General features: G+C 43.4%; 1 protein-coding gene and 1 long non-coding RNA gene across 3 annotated transcripts; one reads left to right on the top strand and one right to left on the bottom strand.

The window, feature by feature from the left end:
- Window positions 1–1,117: 1,117 nt before the first annotated feature.
- LOC144989020 (uncharacterized) lies at window positions 1,118–3,033 on the top strand. Its single transcript, XR_013653160.1, has 3 exons — window positions 1,118–1,184; window positions 2,331–2,430; window positions 2,895–3,033. It is a non-coding gene; the product is annotated as an uncharacterized LOC144989020 (long non-coding RNA).
- On the bottom strand, window positions 2,128–21,894 carry LOC101155247 (coiled-coil domain-containing protein 85C-A). 2 transcript variants are annotated; one of them, XM_078940676.1, is made up of 6 exons: window positions 20,796–21,894; window positions 14,701–14,771; window positions 11,053–11,145; window positions 10,202–10,300; window positions 9,194–9,232; window positions 2,128–2,425 (listed from the first exon to the last, which is right to left on the bottom strand). In XM_078940676.1, the coding sequence occupies exons 1-6, from the start codon at window positions 21,430–21,432 to the stop codon at window positions 2,279–2,281; spliced, it is 1,086 nt and encodes a 361-aa protein (XP_078796802.1). In that variant the 5' UTR covers window positions 21,433–21,894; the 3' UTR covers window positions 2,128–2,278. The 2 variants fall into 2 exon arrangements, with proteins under 2 accessions (XP_078796802.1, XP_023807696.1); XM_023951928.1 differs by lacking the exon at window positions 2,128–2,425 and having other exon boundaries at window positions 7,888–9,232.
- Window positions 21,895–22,090: the final 196 nt, after the last annotated feature.

Here is a 22,090-nt window from a genome sequence, read left to right as displayed (position 1 = left end):
AAAAAAAACGCGTAAATTTACAAGACTAAAGTGGAAGTGAGCATACAGTGCAGCAGCAGGTGAACGCCACGCAGCAGCAGAGCAGACCGACTAAACTCAATGGAACAGGTAAACTGAATGTTTATTGATTCCTCTTTCGGCTTCTCCCATCAGGGGTCGCCACAGCGAACAAGTCGCAGGGTAAACTTGGCAATGTTTTACGCCGGATGCCCTTCCTGACGCAACCTTCTCAAACCGAGCTTGGAACCAGCACAAAGGTAGAGAAGGGAACAGGGAGCAGCCCGGAGTCGAACCCTGGTTTCACGGACGGAAGGCGCCGCAAACCAGCACGAGCTAAACCGGCTCCCTAAACTGAATGTTTATTGATAACGTTCCAAATGTTTGATTTACGATTTATTAATGTTTTATTTATTGATGGGTGGTTTGCAGGATCTCTGCAGCCGATGAAGTTCTGCGAAACCCTGCAGCTTTCCACTTCAATCCTTTCTTCCTCCAATAAAGACCAGATCACTACGTCTGTGTGACGCTTCCGTCCGAGGGCATTTTCAATGTTCTAATGCTAATATAACAGACTTTTCATTCCTCTATTGTTTTATGCTGAACCGGGACGTTTCATCTGGATGAGGTGGCGTATGTAACGCCGTTTACTTCCGCATGGATGTTCGGATGACAGGTTCAGGTGAGGTGACAGATGAACTTGTGAATGAAGAGAATAAAGGCTGCAGTGGTCCTCTACACCCAAATGTGTCTCTGAGCTCCTCATTTTACAAATGAAACTCTGCTTTACTGACACCGAACCCCGGAAAGACAGCTCCACTGAAAATATCTGATTTTGAGTAACCAAAATGTTCAGAATCTGTTTTTTTAAACCTATCCGGAAAAAAGGTTCACAAAAGGCTCCACATGTTTCATCTTCAAGCTAGGCTCCGACAAACTGAAAACTTTGGGGGATCTTTCCTTGTTAATCTGACTCTCGTAAATTGCTGAGTTTTATCTATCTATCTATATATATATATATCTATATCTATATATCTATATAGCTATCTATCTATATATATAAACTGGCCCTAAACCTGTCGTATAAAACAAAGGGGGGGGGGGGTAAAATATATATATATATTTTTTTTTTAAATATCACGTCCCAGCAGGAATTGGTGCAGGAGCTTTCCAATTACCCAGAGAAGGTAAGTGGAGAAACTACAGATCACATATTTGTGATTGTATATTTGCAAATGCCTTTTGTATGGATCTACAATGCTGTCTTCAGCTCCAGAGCTAAAGCCAAAAGCTGCGTTCACACGGGGTTCAGCTGGTATTTTTAAATTTTATTGAACATCTCACAACAAAAATCTGAGGAAAATGAATATAACACTATAGGGGCTGTGAGAAAAAAATAGATAAATTCAGAAGTCATTTCTTCATTACAAAAAAAAGAAAGAAATTGAAGCAAAATAAAAGAATTAGTACTCAGGAGAATGATAATCTTTAGAACACTTGTTTGTACATATTTCAGGATAAACATAAATTGGATTAATCTTACATTCTCCATTTATGAATAATTTGGACTATTCTCAAACATCAAAAATATTACATTACTCAGAAATGAGAACCGTCTCTTCCATATTTTATACACAAATTTAAATTTTACTATGGCTCCATTGAAAAAAATAAAATTCAAGTTTATAAAAAAATGGTTTCTTCTGTCACTCTACTGTGTTCTAGCTTTGCCGCCACAGACTATTGGAAGAATAATAAGATAATATCAAAGTGGTATAAATCTCACAGTCAGTTTGGTATGAAGCGGAAACAGTTTGAAGTGCTGCAGAATTGTTTGCATCCCCTGCACTTGAATGGGGTTCTATCTTGCTTTTAAAAAGATGAAGCAGGATTCCACTCAGATTGTCTTTTATTTTTGAAGTCATGTGAACAACCAGGTGAAAAACCTTCAAACACAAGTGAAAATCTGGTGATGACAATTACCACAATTAATACAATTTTCAAAGTATAAATACACAGAGCAGATTATTCTAGTCAATTAAACAATTCTTTACTACTACAGCCAAAATAAATGTCTGACTCATACCAGCTGTATCTGCACAGGGAAGCTGTTTTCTCACAGAACCATACAAAGCTTCTGCTTATCTTTCTGGTCTAATGTTTCTAAGCACTTTTATATGCTCCTACTGACCACAATCAGCTGCTTTGCTTGTTATCTCAATTGCTCCCACCTGGTGTGGTAAGTGCCAGTGGAGCAGATCAGCAAAACCAAACAGGTCCCTCAGTTTACTGCAACAGTTTGTTTTGTGTCTTGTGTCCTTGCTGTATGACAGATGACGTCATGATGTCCCACATCGGTGCACAGATTACTCATGAGGACACCAACTGCAGGTGCTCCATTCCACCGGCGGAGCGCCTGTCCATCTGTCTGTGGTGAGAATTCACAAAGAGATCTCAGGCTTTATATCGATGGTTACATGCAAAAGAAGCGGGGCTGCACGGTGGCGCAGTGGTTAGCACCCCTGCCTCACAGCAAGAAGGCCCCCAGCTCAAGTTCAGGCTGGGGGACCTGAAACAGAACACCGATGGGGGACCTTTCTGTGTGGAGTTTGCATGTTCTCCTCATGCATGCGTGGGTTTGCTCCGGGGATTCCAGCGTCCTCTAAAAACATGTGTCCACTCACTGCAGTGACTGGACACATGTTTTTTGTCCAAGTGGACATCATGTGTTACCCTCTTTTAAATTCATCTGTTGATGAATCTGACGAGCCATCTTTGTGATGACGGCCATATGTACTTACTGCATGTGCTCTCATGCATATAATCATTGGAAATTGAATTAATACAATGACAATTTACTGAATTAGACATTGATTCCAGATTTTGCTCTTCTTCAGCTATCTGGCTACTGGAGACTCGTATCAGACCATAGCCAGCAGCTTCCATGTTGGTGTGTCTACAGTTGCCCCAATCATCCCCCAAGTGGCAACCGCCATCTGGGACAGGCTATAGTGAAGGAGTTCGTGGCTGTACCCTCTGCGTATGATTGGAGGTCCATAGGCGAATGAGGAGCTGATGGAACCTCAGGTTTAATGTCTCCCCTTTTCAGCAGGAGACTGTCAATTAATGGTTAGAAATGACTGAAATGTCGTTCTGTGTCTGACGGATGGGGGTGCAGGTGGGAGGGCCCAGCCTGCAGTGCACAGAGGATCTCCTGATCAATCTCTCTCTTGTTTCTGTAAATTAAAACATTAAATTATGTGATATTAACAGTATCCCTGCAAAATAGTTCACGTAATCAATGTATTCTTTACATGTTTATTCTGGCAACCCCAGCTGCCAGTTTTTTCTGTAAAAACAACAGATTTTTTTTTTACAGTGTGGGCCTGGTTCCTCTTCCGTTTTGATCCTATTGGACATGAATGAAGAATTATCATTAGCTGTGGTGGTCAGACATTAAAGACAGAAGTAATTATAATTTACACAACCTGATTATTTCTGCCACACATAGGTCTAGCTGCAACAGTTGATGGAAGAGGGAATGGAGAGCCAGGTGGTGGATGAGTCCAGAGCAGTGGATGGGCCAGAAGATGGCAACTGATCTAAGGGAAGGGAAGGGGCAGAAGCAGCAGCACCAGATGGACCTCCTGCTGACCCACTTTTCCTGTCAACCTCTACGTTTGTTGTGGAGGAGCCTTCTTTCTAAGGCTCTTCCACCTTGTCTTGCACTGATCCACTAAAATAACAAAGGTTTTTTGGTGATGTCAGCAGCATTTTATGTCATATAACTTAACTTGTGAACTTTACTTACGTGGCATTTCAACCTCCTCCGACACACTGCGACAGGCTTTCTCCCTCACTGCCTTGTTCCAGTATATTTGTTTCCTAGTACCGTGTATTTCTGGATGAGCACAAACCCCTATTGTTAATTTCTCATCCATGTTGATTGTCACGACCAGCTGGCACTTCCGTGGTTTAAAGTGAGGATCACCATATGTCACTATCAACTCTAGGTCCCTGATTAGTGAAAGTTCAGCATTGTTGCATGTTAGTATCAAGATTTTCAACTGGTTGAACTTTCAGCCTGATCAATGAACACCCAACTTGTACGTAGAGTTCATGATTGGACTTATTTGAATTTTGCCACTTGTGTAGCGACCTGTGAATGCTAACGTTCTGGACAGAGAAGCCCAAAATTTGGGTCTTCGGGTATTTACATAGAATTTTCATTGAAAGTAGACACTTAAACAAGAGTAGACGCAGAAGAATTGTGCATCAGGAGTGGCCAGTTTCAATGTTGACTCAATGGTATAGGTAAAATCTGACATCTGAGGGTCAGGCGCGGCAGTGTAAAAGCTGTGTTCACACGTGCCGCGTATGCCACACTCAAGAGCACTCTATACGCGGCTTCAAGAACTTGCATTTGGCCGGTTCACACTGGAGACGCAGATAGCGGCGGAGAGGGGATTCTTCTTCTGTTTTTGTACTGTTTGCCACCGCTTGTCTGCCACCTAGAGTGAGATGAAGCTTGATATGAAATGTTAAAACGGTGCAAATCTTTCTCCAGGCTTCTTGTAATTACAGCTCTGTTCCTATAAATGTACATCTTGGTGTCATAGGATTCCAGCCAAACCACAATTATTCATTTCTCCTCCGTTATGTTTACAATGATTAGTACAGTTCAGTTACTTTCATTTCCTTTTTTGTTTTTTTTTTTAACTTGTCCTGTCCAACAGCTGGGCAGACAGATGAGAACTGAGGGCCTCTTGTGTTGGACATATTTTATTTTAACAAGAGGGGTTATTCATCTTCAGACAAACCAAAGGTATGACTGAATAAACCCCTTTTGTAATTGAGGCCAAACTTTATTAATTTCAATCATGTTTGAAAATCTTTGGTGTTGGACCGGACGGAAAAGGAAAGAGGGGAAGAAGAGAGAGGGACGTTAGAGAGAGGGGGGGTAGGGGGTGATAATAGGAGGGGAAGGGGGATAAGACCATGAAGCAGCATAAAGCAACAAGTTTACTGGTTTTTAATCATTATGGTAAGGTTCAAATGTAGTAAAAAAAAAAAAAAGGGCGGAGCCTGTCCACACACACACTCAAATGTTATCAACACACCTGTTAGTTGCAAAAATGTCCACCTGTCGACATGTACACAAAACAGATAGTGTTCACACGCATACTTATGCCTTAAAACCAACTAGTGTGAAATATTTCAGTCAGTCATTCAGTCATGCAAACTGTTAGTGCAAAGGTGAGCTAACACCAGTGCTCAGGTGAGTGTTTATGTTCTTCTAAAATGGATGGTGGAACGTGAAAAGAAGGAGGGAGAGTGCCCAGCCATCCCCACCCCAAGACCCCCACCGCAGCAGCAGCGGCAGCCGGAATCCCCCCAACGCCACACGGGAACCGGCAGGGAACAACCGCCTACTTTCATTTTCAAAGATCTTAACCCTTTAGCTCAGGGGTCGGGAACCTATGGCTCGCGAGCCATTTATGGCTCTTTTGATGGTCACATGTGGCTCGCAGACAAATCTTTAATTATACTTTTTTTTTCATTAGACCAGTCCTTCTCGGGCGCGATGCGATGCCAGAGGCAGTAGTATCGGGAGAAAAATCAGCGCCAGCATTATCCGTTTACTATTATCTATTATTTCACAGAGTTTGTACCAACTGGAAACCTGTGAATTGCCGTGCCTAAAACTGCGCGCTTTTTCTCTGAGAAAGAGCGCACAGTTGCGGGGACGGGATGTGTGAGGAAGAAAGCAGAGGGTGGGGGTGAGGTGTTGTGGGGACAGGCAGCAGGTGAATCGCGCAGGGATTGTAAAAACGTAAAACCCACTGCCCGTCACTCACTGCAGCGTGTGAGTGTGTGTTTGACTACAGGTCTGCATGTGAGCAGTCTTTGTCACATCTACAGAACATTCAGACCTACGATCACGTTTAAAGTCTCAACGCCTGCATGAAGCAGAAACTCACCACGTATCAACCAGACTAGACCATCAGCAAAACCACCACGAGAAACAAATACTCATCATTTATCAGCAACACTATAACAATGTTATTCAAAAGAATCCACAGACTTATTGTACTTTAAAAATGTTGAAATTAAATCAAATGCACACATTCACGTGTATATTTAGTTTTAAACATATTGTCGCGGACTGAGTTTAACGTAGCTGTTGGGCCGCGTTATAAGTTCTGGAGTTCCTTGAACGCATCAAGCAGAGATCTGATTGGCCCTCAGTTCTGTCGCTCAGCCAGTTGTTAGGTAATCTGGACCAATGGGGTTCAGCTATGGGCCGAATAAGGGAAATGGGAGGGCTGGAGCGGGAGCAGGGGAATATGAAGTTGGGAGAAGCGCTCTCTCGTCTCAGCGGGAGAGATTGAGGAGTTGCTGAATTAATTGTACGGCGTTTGTTGTGGTCTGCAGTAACCAGAATAAAGAACCTTAAAAGAGGTTAAGTCTCCGTGCCTCAGTGTGGGAAAGGGACACTACATAAATGTATGGCTCTTTCGAAATTACATTTAAAAATATGTGGCGTTTATGGCTCTCTCGGCAAAAAAGGTTCCCGACCCCTGCTTTAGTTTTTCCTATGATTCAGGAATGTCGGTGCAGCACTAGATGAAGGGTGTAAGGGTCTGGTGGTAGCCTAGAAAATTCTATATATTTTGTGGTTGCTTTTGGCAGCCATTCCAACCCCTCAACTGACCAAGCTTCTCACCGTGTCCTTGTTCTATCTTAGATGACCCCCCCTTACATTGAGGTGTTCTCCCAACCATGACAAAGGTGGATAAAGGTGGAAAGATTTCATGTAATCCATGGACACCAGTGAAGATCACAAATCATTGAAGAAAAAAGGTTCAGAGCACTGTCTAGTGGGTCTAGATGACCCAACTCCCAACGTTAAAGTGCCTAAGACAGCACAAGGGTTACGGGAGCGCCCAGCCACCCTACAGAGGAAGCTAATTTTAGCCGCTTGTATGCAGGACCTCGTTCTTTCGGTCATGACCCAGAGCTCATGACCATAGGTGAGTATTAGGACGAAGATCGACCGGCAAATTGAGAGCTTTGCTTTTTGGCTCAGCTCTCTCTTCACCACAACGGACCGATACAGCGACCGCATAACTACGGACGCTGCTCCAATCCGCCTCTCAATCTCACGCTCCGGTCTTCCCTCACTCGTGAACAAGACCCCAAGATATTTAAACTCCTCCACCTGGGGCAGTTTTGTAGTTTTTGCTAACAAACTACATCCACTTGCAGACAAATTGGTTCATGAACGTCTTTGTTTTCCTCGTCTGAGCTAAAATCTGGATCAGAACTGTACGGCTGGATAGCTCTGATATTGCTCATCATTTAGCTTGGGTTTGTGAAGGACTGTAAGATAGCGGGAGAGTGAGTAAACAAAGGGATGATTGGAAATGAGCGCAGGTTTATTCCGTGCCAACAGTCCCACACACAACTCAGAGGTGAAATTCTGATGAACTACTGCCACTCTGCAGAAACTATGTCCTAGAAAACAACACACGTTTTTTGATTTTGTCTAAAAACGTCTATACTTATATGGGTTTTCTGTTGATTTTTTATAAAAAATTTGTAGATGTATTAGTTGATCCATTGCATAACTTGGATCAAAGCATTTTTGAAGATTAATTTTCACAATCATAAGAGATGTTTAGAGGGGCAAATATCTCTAATTCAGAAGGGTTTGATTTTCTGTTCTACATTGTCGGGTCATCGGTTTTGTCACCTTTTGGTTGTGGCCTTAGTTTTTTAAAATTATTTTTAAGTTTGTTTATTAAATGGATATGTTTCTGCCATTATGGGCCGTTCACCACCAGTTTCTGACAGGTGAAGCTCATCATCCCACATTCACACAATCACTTAGGTTTGCAAAATAAACTTTAATTCTTGTTGCATCTAAAACTCTCTTACATACTTTACTGCTGCAAAACATCCTGAGCTACGCAAAAACACAATGTTTCTCAGCTGCAATGGTGTTGAGTATACCTCAGTTTATGTGAAAGATTTTTTATAACTCCATAAAACTCAGACACAGATACTAAATATGAAGCAAACATGCAGCAAAAGAGGGCAGTGAGACTCCTGCTGAGGCAGGTGATGCTCATCTGAGAACTTTACTGATGCTCACATGGAGACATCTTTTCTGGGAATTTTACTGTCCGGTAAAATGACCAGAGTTGGGTTGATTATGTTCTCTGATAAAGCACCAGCAGGATGAGCTTAGAAGACTGAGGAACTTCACCAAACCATCACTGAAGAGATGTGCTCAACTGTACCAAGAGAGAACAGGATTCTGTTCTCCAGGTCAGCTGGACTTTGAAAGCGGATCCAGAAACTGTTCGTCTGCTCATCCAGTTATTTTCCTCTAACAACTGATGGAGAACTCAGACTTTGAAACTACGACTGTTTCAAAGTGATCCCAATAGTTCAAGAACTAGATGTCATGTGAGCAGATGCAAATGTCAACAATCCAGTGATCTTCAGAATGGTTGTAATGTCCTGGTACTTGATGGGGTTCTTTTCGCGGTTCTGGGGTTCTCGTTGGTGGTCTGTTGTCGGTGTATGAGGGGTTGTGAATGGGACCCCAGTCTGCTTGAAAGAGACGTTAAAACAGGACAGGAAATGTTTCAGAGCCCGCCCCCTCTGTTGAGAGGTTTCTTCATTTAGACTTAGATGTCTTCCATGGCTCCTCTTTCAACCAACTGTCCTCTTTGTATAGAATATTAAACAGAACTTCCACTGTCCTTTAGGTGGACTGCAGAGCCATGGTGAGGGGGTTCTTTAACTAAAGCACAGGTCAGAGCTCTCCTGACTTGCCCTGCTTCTCTCCTAGTGTTTTGTCGTTGGGGTGGACCAGTTTTTTCTGTGACAGGTGAGCATTTGCTGGACATTTTTGAATCACATGACTTGTCACATATTTGTGCTTCAGCTCAACAGTCTAATAGTCTTACAGAACGTGTACAACCCATCAGAAAAACACCTGAATTAACCAGCAGGCAGAGGTCTGGCTACTCTAAATACCCAGCATGCATGGCAGACTGCACATGGGAGGAGTCAGAGTCAATGTTCATCTAATGGAGTAAAGGTTTTGCTTTGAGGATGGGGACAAACCCCCGTGACATCTCCGTTTCTACTGATGCAGTCCTGTGAACTGGCGGACAGATACCTTTGATCCAGTGGCATCACCCAGCTTTCTCCAAACCACCTGTGAGGAGATATGGCAAAGGACTCACCAAAACCAATATTCAATCCTGCAATTCATCTGATTGAGTACTGGCCTTGTACTAATGCTGCATTCACACCAAATGCAATTCTCATGGTGGGGGTGTGCAGTTTCAAAGCTAAGTTAATGCCAACGTTTGATTTGATGCACTCCAAAAATGTTGACCCAAATTTTCCAGAGTTCAAGAACCAGAATTTTTGGAAATATTTCCACCTATCCATCCATGTTCTTAATCTGCTTTATCCCTTTTGGAGTCACTGTGTTGCCACAGCCTAACCTGACCACTGTAGGGTGAGGGTGGGGTACACCCAGGACAAGTCACCAGCCTGCTGCAGGTCCACACAATCACACACCCATGCATATGTGTACTTAAGGACAACTTTAGAGTAACCAATCAACCTATGAAGCATGTTTTTATGGACTGTGGTGGGAAGTGTGCCTGGGGAAAACCCATGCATGCACGAGGAGACCATGCAAACTCCATAAAATGGTCAATCAGAATTTGAACTTAGGCCTTTGTGCTGTGAGGTGAAGGCTCTTATTTTTACTTTCAGGCACTAATGTGGGACAGCAAGTTATCAAACCTGGCCACAGAGAGACATACCCCCTCCTGCAGTATTGCAGTACCTCCAAAGCCTCCTGCTAGCATTTCTGAAAGAACTTGTGAACCCAGACATCATGACGTGTTTGCCAGTGTCTCAAATTAAATCAAAGCCACTCCTTCAACACCATCCATGTCTGTAGCACTGAACCGTACACGCCTCAAACAAATTTGTCTCCTCTGAATTTGCATCTGATCTATGAAGATGCAAACAGAAACCAATTAAACCAAACATAAATTGCATTCAGTGTGAATACAGCTCAAGAGTTGGCCTTCAAACCCTCTCAAAATGTGGCCAGTCTAGTGAATAAAAGATGGAGAGTTTAAAAGGTAAGACAGCCAATACTTACGTTACACATCTCCCTGACGATGGCCTTCTCCTTCTCACTGAGGTTTTCATCACATTCCATGGAGCCCTGCAAGTCCATCTTCTCCTGAACCTCCAGCACCTACACTTACACAAACACACACACACACACACACACAAAAGTTAGGAGAACCTTATGAGCCCCAGTTTGAAGTTGGTCTGAAGACCAAACAAACTGGATCCCGGTCACTTCAGTGGATAACCATTAGATAACTGGGGTAGATTTTCCGTGAACTGTTCCATTGTTTTGTCTAAGAACCGGATACTTTTATAAAACAGACATGTTTGAGAATGTACACTGAGCAGGGAAATAAGATGGTCTGTGCTTCCCTGTAAGGTTTCCTGCAGTGGTAGAGAGCAGGTTTCTCTCTAAGCAGCCACATTTGGAAGGGAACCTCCATTTGTTTGATGGGCAGCAGTAGACCAGTGGGGATGGCCAAGAAAAGGAGATGCTGGCCCATACCAGCACAGTGTCTCCACCACGAACGTCCAGAAATAATGTTCTTCAGAACGTTGACCCTGTGTTCCGACCTCCTGCTGGCTGACCACTGACTTACGAGGCCCACAGCAAGCCAGAAACTTAGTTCTGTTTCTCATCTGACAAATGCAGAATCAGACTAGTTACAAAAAACTCTGGATTTTGTTTTCAAAGCTGAATGTTTGCCTGTGTCTCTGAGACTGGAAGGCTGTAGGTTCAAATCCAGGGTTGAGTTATACTCACTGCTCCCCATGGAGGGGTCAAAAGCAGGGCACAAAACACGCCCAGGTGTGTGAGAACTATTGGGACTCCAACGCCTCCATAAAGTCTATTCTGGGAGTAGAATGTGAGATCACCTTCATTGCATGAACAACAGCTTCAGGTTTCTGTCCTGGGGGGAGGCAGGTCCCGGTGGGAGACAGTTTTGCACTTTGGATCCGCACAGCTTTCTGGAGGAACAGGGGAGACGTAGGGGTTGGGGGCAGAAAACACAGCAGGAGTCAGCTTGACGACGGAAATCAACCGTCTTCAAGGCTCATACTTTGTCTGGCATGAGCCCCCCATGAGATCCTTAAATACCTACTCTTATTTGGTTCTACAGGAAAATCCTGTTCCCCTCCTTAAGAACTCCTTAAAAAATGTATGGATTTTTTTATTCATTCATCTGCTGCTGTTTTATCCCTTTTGGAGTCTGTGCTCCAACCTGAAACCCTCTAAAATCTCTGGCAAACTGAACTGAAGACAGTGTTCCCTTTCTATGTCACAGTTCATCTTTCCCGGTTTGGCTAGTTGTTTTAAAGCGATTATGCTGCTTTTTTTAAACAGTGCACCCTGTTCTGTGTCCTGATTGGCTGGAGACCTTTTCAATCAATCTCCTCAGTCCGTGCCGTGTCTCCTGTACAGAAACGCGGAGCTCTTCAGATCAGAAATCTTTGTTTTCATTCTAAGATCCTGGACCTATGAAGGTTTGAGAATGTTACCCTTGTGCTATCCTAGACACTTTAACGTTGGGAGTTGGGTCATCTAGACCCACTAGACAGTGCGCTGAACCTTTTTTCTTCAATGATTTGTGATCTTCACTGGTGTCCATGGATTACATGAAATCTTTCCACCTTTATCCACCTTTGTCATGGTAGGGAGAACACGTCAATGTAAGGGTGGGGGGGGTCATCTAAGATAACACAAGGGTTAAACAGGAGAAAAGGGTGAAAATGTTCATGTCTGTCTGAGAAAAGTGTATAAAGAGGGCAGTGAGGAGTTTTACTGCCATAAACATCCGTAATCAGACTGGATTTTGAATTTAGTTTTTAAATCCCACTCTGATCATCTTTTCATTTTATTGTAAAAGCATTCCCCGTGGTCTCTTAATTATGTTTACGGTGGTTTTAGCTAAATTTTAGCCAAAATCTAAAAACTTCTGTTGTTTTCTAGGACATAGTTTCTGTAGAGCGGCAAGAGTTCATCAGAAATTCAGACGGTTGGAGCAGAGCAACCTCGCCCCCGCCTACTCCTACTCGTAGTTAAAAACTCTCTGTTTACACTCTAGTTTACAGCCCCTCACACCTCCAACCAAACATTAGCGGTGAAACAAAGATATGATTAATATCAGAGCCATCCAGCTGTACAGTTTTGATCCAGCTCAGACGAGGGAAACAAAGACGTTCGTGGATCTATTTGTCTGACAGTGGATTCATCCAAATGGAGCTTGTGGCCCGCCCAGCGTATTTTCTGTGTAACAAATAAGATCTTTTTCAAACAGCATATTTTAATGTGCTCCTAATTTGTCCTCAATCCTGAGAAAAATGCTACAAGAATATGTTTAAAACACCCAAAACACAATTTTCATCGGATTGGGTGTTTTCCACCTTTCAGAGGCCAGTTTAGTCACAGAACTCATTTAAAATACTAATATTTGTATTCACTGTAATTGTATAGACCCTGATTTTGGAGCATTAGTTTATGCAGTGTTAGAATAAAGGCAAAAGGAAGAGGGTGAGAACAGCAGACCTGCTGAGTCAGCAGCAGCAGATCAATAAGATGGTCAGATTTCTTCTTCATCAGACCCCCCACCCAAAAAATGTGTAGGAGTTTAATGATTGCAGAAAAAAAAAACTTCTGTCAGAAAACCAGTAACATAATGTTTCCTCAGGGAGGAGGCGAATTCTGGACTGGACTGGGGTCAATACCTTTAGTGTAACTGCGTGATAGTAGAAGTGGGCGGGGCCAGCTGCCAGTTGCCACATCAACAAAAGCTGACTGAACTGCAGTTTTCATTTACCCAGGCTCAGCTCTAATTTCCTGAAGGTTACTCAGATGAGTCTTGAACCCCCCCCCCCAATAAAGATTCATCTTGTTTCAACTTGTTTGCTCAGGGAACAGAAGGAGCTGGTCAAAACTATATGTTGTTCTTTATTAAACTAAGAACGAACGACCCTGACATTAAAAAAGTTAAAGTCCCCTGCGGGTGTTTCTCTGCTTGGGGCATAATAGAGCATAGAGATTTAGTGGATGAAGAGCTCAGATAATACTTTTTTCACCATGAGAGAGGGATAAGACCACTTATGGATGTTGGACAGATAAACCTTTATTACTTTGATCTAACTTAATTATTTGCTTCAGTTAAGATAAATCAAATCTTTTTAGTTAAGTCAGCTTAAAAATAACAAGTAGTTATCAGACATTTATTTTACTTTCATTTAAATGAATTCAATTAGGTAGGTGTAATTTTGGTGTTGCTGTTAGAGCAGCACCGCAGGGGATTGTGGGATACCATTCCCTTTGCCTGTCTGGACGGATTTGAGTTTAAGTGTGGCTTTTTGACCAAATGTGTTTAGTTGTTAAGCTGTTTTACTGTGTTTTGCCGAGTTATTTGTCCAGTTATGTTTAATTCTTTCTGCACCATGAGTGAGAGGGAGGGAGAGGATGATGAGTTTATATACCACCCCTACTGTATACTGTTGTAATGATAAATTCAGAGATATGGTATATGGTTACATGCTGCAAATCCACTTTGTTTCATACACCTTAATGTTATAATAATGAGAAAATCTGCAGGCTCAAATTTTCACATATGAGAGTTCAAGAATTACAATAAATTAAGATGGAAAAACTTTAATTGAATTGGAGTAATATGACATTTAGTTAGTTAAATATGTAAATTTGAGTTCTAAAAATATTTTTTAAGTTGGATAGACTTAAGAAAATAGGTTGGAAAGATTTAACTCGATTACTTGTTACCAATTTAATTCATTTATTTAAGTTTTATAAGTTGTATATATATCCATCACAATGTAATTGGAAATAAGATCAGAAATTCCTGCGTTTACTTTGTCCGTTCTTTTTCTCCAAGCAGAAACTCTTTTGCTGATGCCGCTGTGTTACTTTTTGATGGACGCATAATCTTCATACGCCGTCATTAATCTCAGACTCCGTCTCACTGGAGCATAGCGCTTTCTTTCTTTTTTTCACCACGCGTTTCCATGGGGACTCCGGTAATTGGCGATCCATTGAGAATGTCTTTATGTACCTGCTGTGCACGTGCATTAACCCAGGGTTACCAAGTCGAGCGTAATTACACCAACTCATATCCGGTCTGGGTATGTTGGAACCAACATACCCAGAGTAAAGCAAGTTCAGGTGGATTTCAGCCAGAGTTCAGGGTTAAAGTCAGGCTAGTTTAAACATGCTTCCTGGAATACCTCCTAGGACTGGCACATGACAGCGTTGGATTGCACTCCCTTGTGGTTGGATCATTACAAATATCCATCCATCCATCTTGTTAACTTGTTGAGTTCCTTTTGGCTACTGTTGGGCAAAGGTGAGGTACACTTTGAACAGGCTAACAGTCTGTTGCAAGACCACACATACACACCTAAGGACAATTTGTTGATGGAAAAGAGCTGAACTTTATAGAGGAGACTCTTCTTTTCTGACAGGCACACACCTGCAGCAGATGTGCAGACTGTGAAACATGCCAATTAAGAGTGATGAAGAGCGGTGCTCACCTGTGACAGCAGCTGCTGGTTTTCCTCCTCCAGCAGCCTCACCCTGTCCTGCAGCTCCCTGATGTACACCTCTGCATACAAAAAGAAACAGTTTTTTACCTATAGAGGAAACACTGCACTGCAGTTCAAAGTACCATGTTATGGTTAGGGGATCAAAAGTAGTACCCTTGAAATGTATTTTATTAAATATGATTGAGTATAAATAGAAATATAGCAAGTACACTATACACCTGTGTTGTAAGGAGTATACTAGCTGAATACTTCCTCAGACAATATTGGAACATTTAAATCTACAATACATGGATAGTAGACCCTTTCCAGTATACGGTCTCACTTTTAGACTATTTTTTCTATGGGATCTGATAAAAAAAAACTTTCTTTAATATAGAAAACTCAACTGACCCAGAGAGCTAGAAATCCTGTCTTCTTTTAAACACTAAAATAGTTGGTTCGTGACTTCAGATGAGACCCTCCACCAAACATGCCGGTGAGTTCAGTCATTGAGAATTATAAATACCTAAAAACCAGAATAACAAATGGACTGGACTGAGAATAAAGAAGCCCTGAGCAGAAAGGGCCATGGTCACCTGCTGGCACAGCTAGAACGTGAAACATCCTCACAGGAAGGTCCTAGCTAGGATCTGAACCAGTATTCCTACTGTCTGCTCTGCCACACCAGCCTTTAGTTCTAATCCTCAAAGCTGTTTTTTGATTTGATCATCCTTTTGTTTTCTTCATTTTCTGGTTCAGTCTGGTTTTATCCCGTTTGAGTTCTTTTCTTGAGATCTTTGGAAGTCTATCACACAGCTAGCTCCAGGACTTCTAACAGAAGTAAAAATGAAAGTCTGGATCCTTCAGAGAGAACCACATATTTGCACGTTTTCCCAAACAGTAACATCAGGAGATCTAAAGTCCTTACTGCAGCCTCTGCTGACCTTACATGTACACACACGTGCACACACAGAGTGGGTCAATGCTGACAGAAGGAAAGCAGAGAACCTCCTTAAATTACAAGCGCTCAGTCCAGATCCACATCTGCTTCCCGCCTGTCTGTCTGGTCTCCTCGTCTCCTGAAAGAAAATCATGTGAGTCCCTTTTGTTAGCTTCAGCTCTGTGGAGACTAGTGGGTCAGATGAGACCCGCGGACCTTCCTCACACTTTCTGATTGCCTTCCTAATGGTGCAGTTCTCTTGTGCTTTCTTGGAAATTAGACTTTTTGGCTAAACTAAACTCGCTTTTTTTCTCTGGTGTCCTCCTACATTCTCTCTTATGGGATCAAACATCCATCAAACATCAGGAACTTGGAGAAGAACTAGAGGAAGCGCAAAACTGTTCCAAGCTGCTGGTAGGGGACCCAAACTTTACCTTAGTAACTGGTCTGTAAAGGGAGTGGGCCAAATGTCCACAATATTTTAATCTACAGCAAAACTTTTTGTAATCAACCATGAGTGGCCTCTGAATTTACTTGTTCCAGATGACACATCATCTAAAAAGATCTTTTCCTCTCAGTTTGTCACAAGGGATAACACTCTCCACGAAGCATCTGATCATTGTTTCTACGTGGCCACCCAAAGGCACCTTGTAAAGATTTCTCTGAACGCAGTCACAAAGATGTTAAATGAGCTGAAATGTCAGAGATGGATTTGAGCTCAGGCCAGGTTTATCAGACTGTCTGGTCATACTAAAGGAAAGAACTCTTCTTCATCTGTCCCTGCTATGACGAAATTAAGAGGAAAAATTGCAGAGCAAAACCAAACTCTGACTTTGACCTTTAGACGGTATTTATTGCAAATGTTTTACATTATAATATAAAAGATTTAACTTGAATAGATATGTCCATACTCTTTAAATATTTTGGCCACAAACTGAAGCAACTGAAGTGGAAATGAGAGATGACAATTAAAAAGAACAGAAGTTAGGGTTGCACATTCTGAGCCACTAAAATGCAAACGAATCGGTACAAAATCACACACTGTCCTGCTGAACAGTCAGCTCTGATGCCAACTCCCCTTCCCAGATACCCAGTTTAGGTTGCCTTTCCCTGTGTGTGTGTGTGTGTGGGGGGGGGGGGGGGGGTTCACAGCTTCTGTTTGCTAGAACACTCATGAAGCCTCAAACCTAGACTTCAGCTGGGATGGTTCCTGAAGAGCACCAACCCCGCCGAGTCCCACAGAAAATGAGACAAAGAAGGTTGTGGGGGATGATGGGAAGCTCTGCACAGCCGCTTTTTGAAGGCCGGCCCCCCATTGTCAGCCACACAATGCTGTCGGACAGATGGTTGGGGTGCAGAGAGCACACACATTCGCACACCCCATCTAGAATGGTGTCAGCCATGGGAGAGCCCTGCCCCCTTTAGAACAAGAGCAGTGGTTTTCCTGGAAGTGGACCACATTTGAGATTTGAGGAGCATGAAAAATGAAACAGCAAGCATGTCTGGTAGAAGGTCAGTCCTGAGTGAACCCTTCACCTGGCGTTCCAAACAGGAAGTACCCACTGGTGCCAAGAAGCCAAAAATTCCATAGACCTCTATAAAGAAATAAACAGCTGTTACTCAGTCATTCTATTAGTCCGAATAAACTAACATGGCGGTTTAATGAAAGAATGGCGACTGAATTGACTTAATTTGGTAGAAGCTGAAAGTAAACTATTGTCTATGGGTGACATCACACTCACTCAGTCCAGTTCTCCTATACAGTCAGTGCGCCTAACCTGTGGATTCGCCAAACCCCTACCTTCCAGTACAGTATGGATGGATTGTGTGCAGTTTTGCATCAAATTAAATATAGATTATGAGAATTCTTCTATTTGATTTAACTGGTGTTGTTTTGAGTTTTACTTTCTGATCACGAGAAACACAAGAGTTTAAATAAAGAAATTCAGAATTCTCCCAGCTGCCTTCATGGAGATTAAACTTTACTTTCTATTCTCAAGAGCATCACATCAGTGCCAGACATTTACACGTGTAACATGACACAGTATCACACTTTAAGTATTTCATTTGACCCGTTTGTCTCACTGGAGCTGTGAGAAGGTCAGACAGGAAGCCAGCAGGCAGACAAAACGACTGTGGGTCTCACACAGAATGCTGAGCATGCAAACCCGGACCCAAAACGCCAACCTTTTTTTCTGCTAAAAAGGTCTTCATTACCCACTTGGCCTAATTATTTAGACTCATCTCAGCATGTTCGTTGGTTTCCAGTGATGCTGTTCCAGACAAAGCCTCGTAAATTATTCCCCATCAGGTCATGTTTTTTCCCAAAGGGCCTTTAAGTGCGCTGGAATGTGGGAAATCCCGAGCAGGCAGCTTTTCAGCACAGCTGATGTCCCTGTGGTTCTCCCCAGGGACATGTGACGGGAAGGTAAACGGGTGCAGGGACGCTTTCAGAGGAATGCTGGGAGTCCAACAATTTGGCTTTTCCACAAAATAATTTTCTGACTTATCACAAGCCCCTTAAACCCTGCAGCTTTGTCAGAAACAGCAAAGGTCTATGTCCCAGGCTGACAATTTCTGTGTAAAGCTCACACTTCCACCCCTCTCTGCGCCCCCCCCAAACTCAGATCTGACTGTCAGCTGCAGGGAAGGGGGCTTTCAGCTAGGAAGAGAATTCACAATGAATACATCAGAATCACAATCATTCTTCTTTTCTAACTCTGAACATTTACCAAAGATAAAACATTAACCTTAGATTATTCATTGATATTACATCAGATCAGTGTTTTGATGCTCCGCCACTTACTGGGGGTGTGCCACAAGGGTCTATTCCAGGCCCACTCCTGTTTGCAATTTATACAAATGATGTGGGGGGGGGGGGGGGATTACCCGTGAAACTTGTCATTTTTATACTGATGACGTTATTGTGTTTTATTTTGCAACTGAAATCATTGACGCCACCAACAAATTACGAAATGAATTTTATGGCTGTTTGTCAGTTTTTTTTCTGACAGATGCAAAGCTAAACTAAAGCAATGTTATTATCTAACAGTATAGACAAGCAGAAGAACATCAACCCCATTGATGCTCCTGATGGCTCCATTAAGGACGGTGTTAATGCTTTCAAACATTTGCTCTTTAAGCCTCATGGAGATTATTTTGTCAAAAAATACTGCAACTAAAGTTGCAGTATTTATTTCAGAAACAGGTTACGTTTTTCTTTCCAAGGAAGAGACTTGATGCTTTAACATTTCCTTCTGAGCTGGATAATAGGGATGTTCTATAATCACATGCCCCGTCCAGGCTCTGTGCATGTTGGATTCAGTTTTTCTTAACATTGTGTCTTTGTTTCATAACAAACTGTGGTTTACACACTCATCATGGTGAAGCTGCTTTTGACCCATCAGGTCACACACGTGGTGCAGATTTATATATAAAGGACTCATTGAGCTGCTCCCTTCATACTAGAGTGTGAGTAGACCTCTGGTAGACCTTACAGTCCTGTTCCTAGAGTTGTAAGGACAAAGAATGGAAGGACAGCTCTTCAGTATCAGATACGTATGGACTGGAATTCTCCGCAAAGTGCAATTCAACTACCACATCTCCTTATTTATTTAATGGTTAAATAAATAAATAACATGTGTTTGGGCTCAAAACTTGGGTCTGATTATCTTGGGAAAATGGTATATAGAATACACTTATATAACGCTTCACTCTAACAGTTCCATTGACACACAGCCACACACTAATGGCGGTCACTACCAAACACTGGTGCCAACCTATAACCACCAGGAGCAATGTGGGTTCAGTGTCTTGCCCAAGGACACATCAACACATGGGTGAGCAAGGCGGGAACCAAACCCTTCCGATCAGGGGTAGACCACTCTACTTCTGTACCATGGCTCTGTTGCTGTTGTGTTGCACAAAGTTTGATGGCTCAAACATTTATAGAAATTTGTGTTTCATACGTGGTACTTTCATCTACGATCACATTTCAATCTCTTAATCTGCATCTGGGCGTTTCCATGGAAACCGCTGCTGCAGATGCAGCGTTTCACACTAATGGCCATTCCACTAACAAACACAAACTGACTGTTACTATCATGCTTCACACCAACACCCCCACCCCCCACAGCCCCACTGACTCCTATGAACCTTCCTTAAGGCAAGACTTTCCCATGATGCCTCGTCATCATAGCAATACAACGCTTGTGTTTCCATGCTGTTGGCTGTATAAGTGGCTGGACGGTGTGCAGTGATTTTTGTGGTTACGGGCAGCCGTGGTGAAGTGGAAGGGCGGTCGACCTCTGTTCAGAATATTGCACGTTTGATTCCCGCCTTGACCACCCATGTGTCGAAGTGTCCTTGGTCAGAACTCTGAACCCCAACTTGCCTCTGGTGGAAGGTTGGCGCCAGTGTTCCGCAGCGGAGTGTGTGAATGTGTGTGTGCATGGGTGAATGGGACTATGACTGTAAAGCGCTTTGGGCCTTCGAGGGAAGTAGAAAAGTGCTATATAAGTATACAGTATATTACCGAGCTGCTGCATAAATGTATGACAGCAAGGTTTGTTTACTGTGGGACTCATTTCCTTTTCCGGTATTTTCAACACTACTGCACATGCCCAAATGATTTTTTACGACCGAAGGTGAGACCCATGTGAACGTCTGTTCTAAACGGGAAAAAGGTTTTCTGATCCCATGTGCACGGTTGAATTTTAATACGACCATTGATCCGATCAAGATATTTTTTTTTACATGTAACCTCGGCTATTGTCCCTGGGTGAGTGTGTCTTTGGTCGTCTGTTTGGTCTGGCAACCAGGCCAGGGTGTACCCCACTTTCACCCAACAGTAGCCGGGACAGGCTCAGGTGACCCTGAAAGGGACACAGTGGGTTAAGAAAATGGATGGCTGGCTGCACAATCAATGTTTCAAGGTGGGCTTTTGGAGAACGGGGGGGGGTATTTTCCAGTAAACCTGTTCATCAAAGATCAGACATGATCCAATAATGACAGCCTTCCTAAAGGTGTGTTTGCAGAGGTTCAGACTTCCCTTCTCCCCTGCTCTAACATGCCCCTTGCTGGCTGGGGGGTGGGGGTGGGGGTGACCTCATTACTGCCCCCTCGGGTGATTTTGTTGTAACTTGGTGATCTGCATCAGACTCACCTCCCACAGAAAGGTCATCCGTGGACCACCTCAGAGGAGCGCTGCCCCCCTCGCATGGCTTCAGCAGGCTGGGGTGGTGGTCGGGACTCCCCCCGCTCCCGGTGCTGGACGCGCTGCTGCCGTCCCCGCCGTCCCGCGGGGGCACCGGGCCGCTCAGGCTGGACTGGCTGTCGATGGAGCTCCGGGATCCGGCTCCGCCGCGCTCCTCGTCCAGCATGAGGACGATCTCCTTCAGCTCCGCGTTCTCCGCCCTCAGCGCCTCCTGGCCGGCCTCCAGCTCCGTCAGCTTCTGCTGGTACAGCCCCACGTCCCTCCACAGGACGCCGGCCGTGTAGCGGCCGAAGCGCTGCCACTCCCGGCACATCTTCCGCCCCTTCTGCCGGTCGTCGTCCAGGAAGCAGCAGAGCTCCCGCAGCTCCTGGTTGTCCTCCTGCAGCCTCTGGTTGACCTCCTTGAGGCTCCGGATCTCGTGGAGGTGGACCTGCAGGCTCCGGTTCACGTCTTTCATCAGCTGTCCGTGCTCCAGCATCAGGTCCACGTTGCGGTTCTCCAGACTCTTCAGCATCTGGATCAGGTCTTCCTTCCCCCGCAGCAGCAGATCCTCGTCCGACAGCCGGCTCGCGCCCGCCGCCTCCATGTCCGCCTCCGACCGGGAAAAGTTCAGGAGAAACTCAGCAGCATTCCTGCAGATCCATCACCAGCGCCGCGCGTGCACGAGCAGCTGCAGCGCCCGTGGATTATGAACGCGCGCGCACACGCACGGCTGTGATGGAGGAGCGAAGAGGAAAACAGAGTCCTCTGCAGGCGGAAACCGGAGGAGAGAAGAATGAAAACACAGCAACAATGTTAAGCATTAAGATGAACAATAAAAAGAAATGAATAAAATTAAAAAAAAAACAAAATCAAATACCAGGGATTCTGATATAACTAGACTAAATGCCAGCAACACATTTTTGTTTTTCATAAATTTAAGTGAAGTAAAATGTAAGCAGATCTTCTTATGAAATGTATTGCAAAGTAGTTTTATAAAGTAAAAATAAAAAACATCTTGTGAAAATAAATGTACCAAGTATGAACAAATCATTAAAAACTATACAAATGTATGTCTTGAGAGTACACCAAACGTTTTTTGTGTTTTGTGCAACACCAACAGTAAAAATCCTCCCCAGAACGACTGTCATATTTGCATTTAGAAAACAGTTGATCGATTGTTTTTATATCAAATGAGCAGATAATTAATTAAGAAAAACACATAATAATAAAAAAATCATTCAGCCTCGAACACCTCTCAGCGG

This window comes from Oryzias latipes, chromosome 22 (genome assembly GCF_053564925.1).
Source record: "Oryzias latipes strain Hd-rR chromosome 22, Olatipes_Hd-rR_3.1".
NCBI classification, from domain to species: Eukaryota; Metazoa; Chordata; class Actinopteri; order Beloniformes; family Adrianichthyidae; genus Oryzias; species Oryzias latipes.
This window is presented reverse-complemented; position numbering and strand designations above follow the sequence as displayed.

Bases quoted from the DNA above. Each gene is read 5' to 3' on its own strand.
- LOC101155247 (XM_078940676.1), bottom strand. From the start codon at position 21,432: ATGGAGGCGGCGGGCGCGAGCCGGCTGTCGGACGAGGATCTGCTGCTG. The intron at 9,233-10,201 runs GTAAGTATTGGC...ATCTCCTCACAG, and splicing joins TCGTCAGGGAGATGTGTAAC to GTGGTTTGGAGAAAGCTGGG. The intron at 2,426-9,193 runs GTATCTGTCCGC...TTCTCACCACAG, and splicing joins GTGATGCCACTGGATCAAAG to ACAGATGGACAGGCGCTCCG.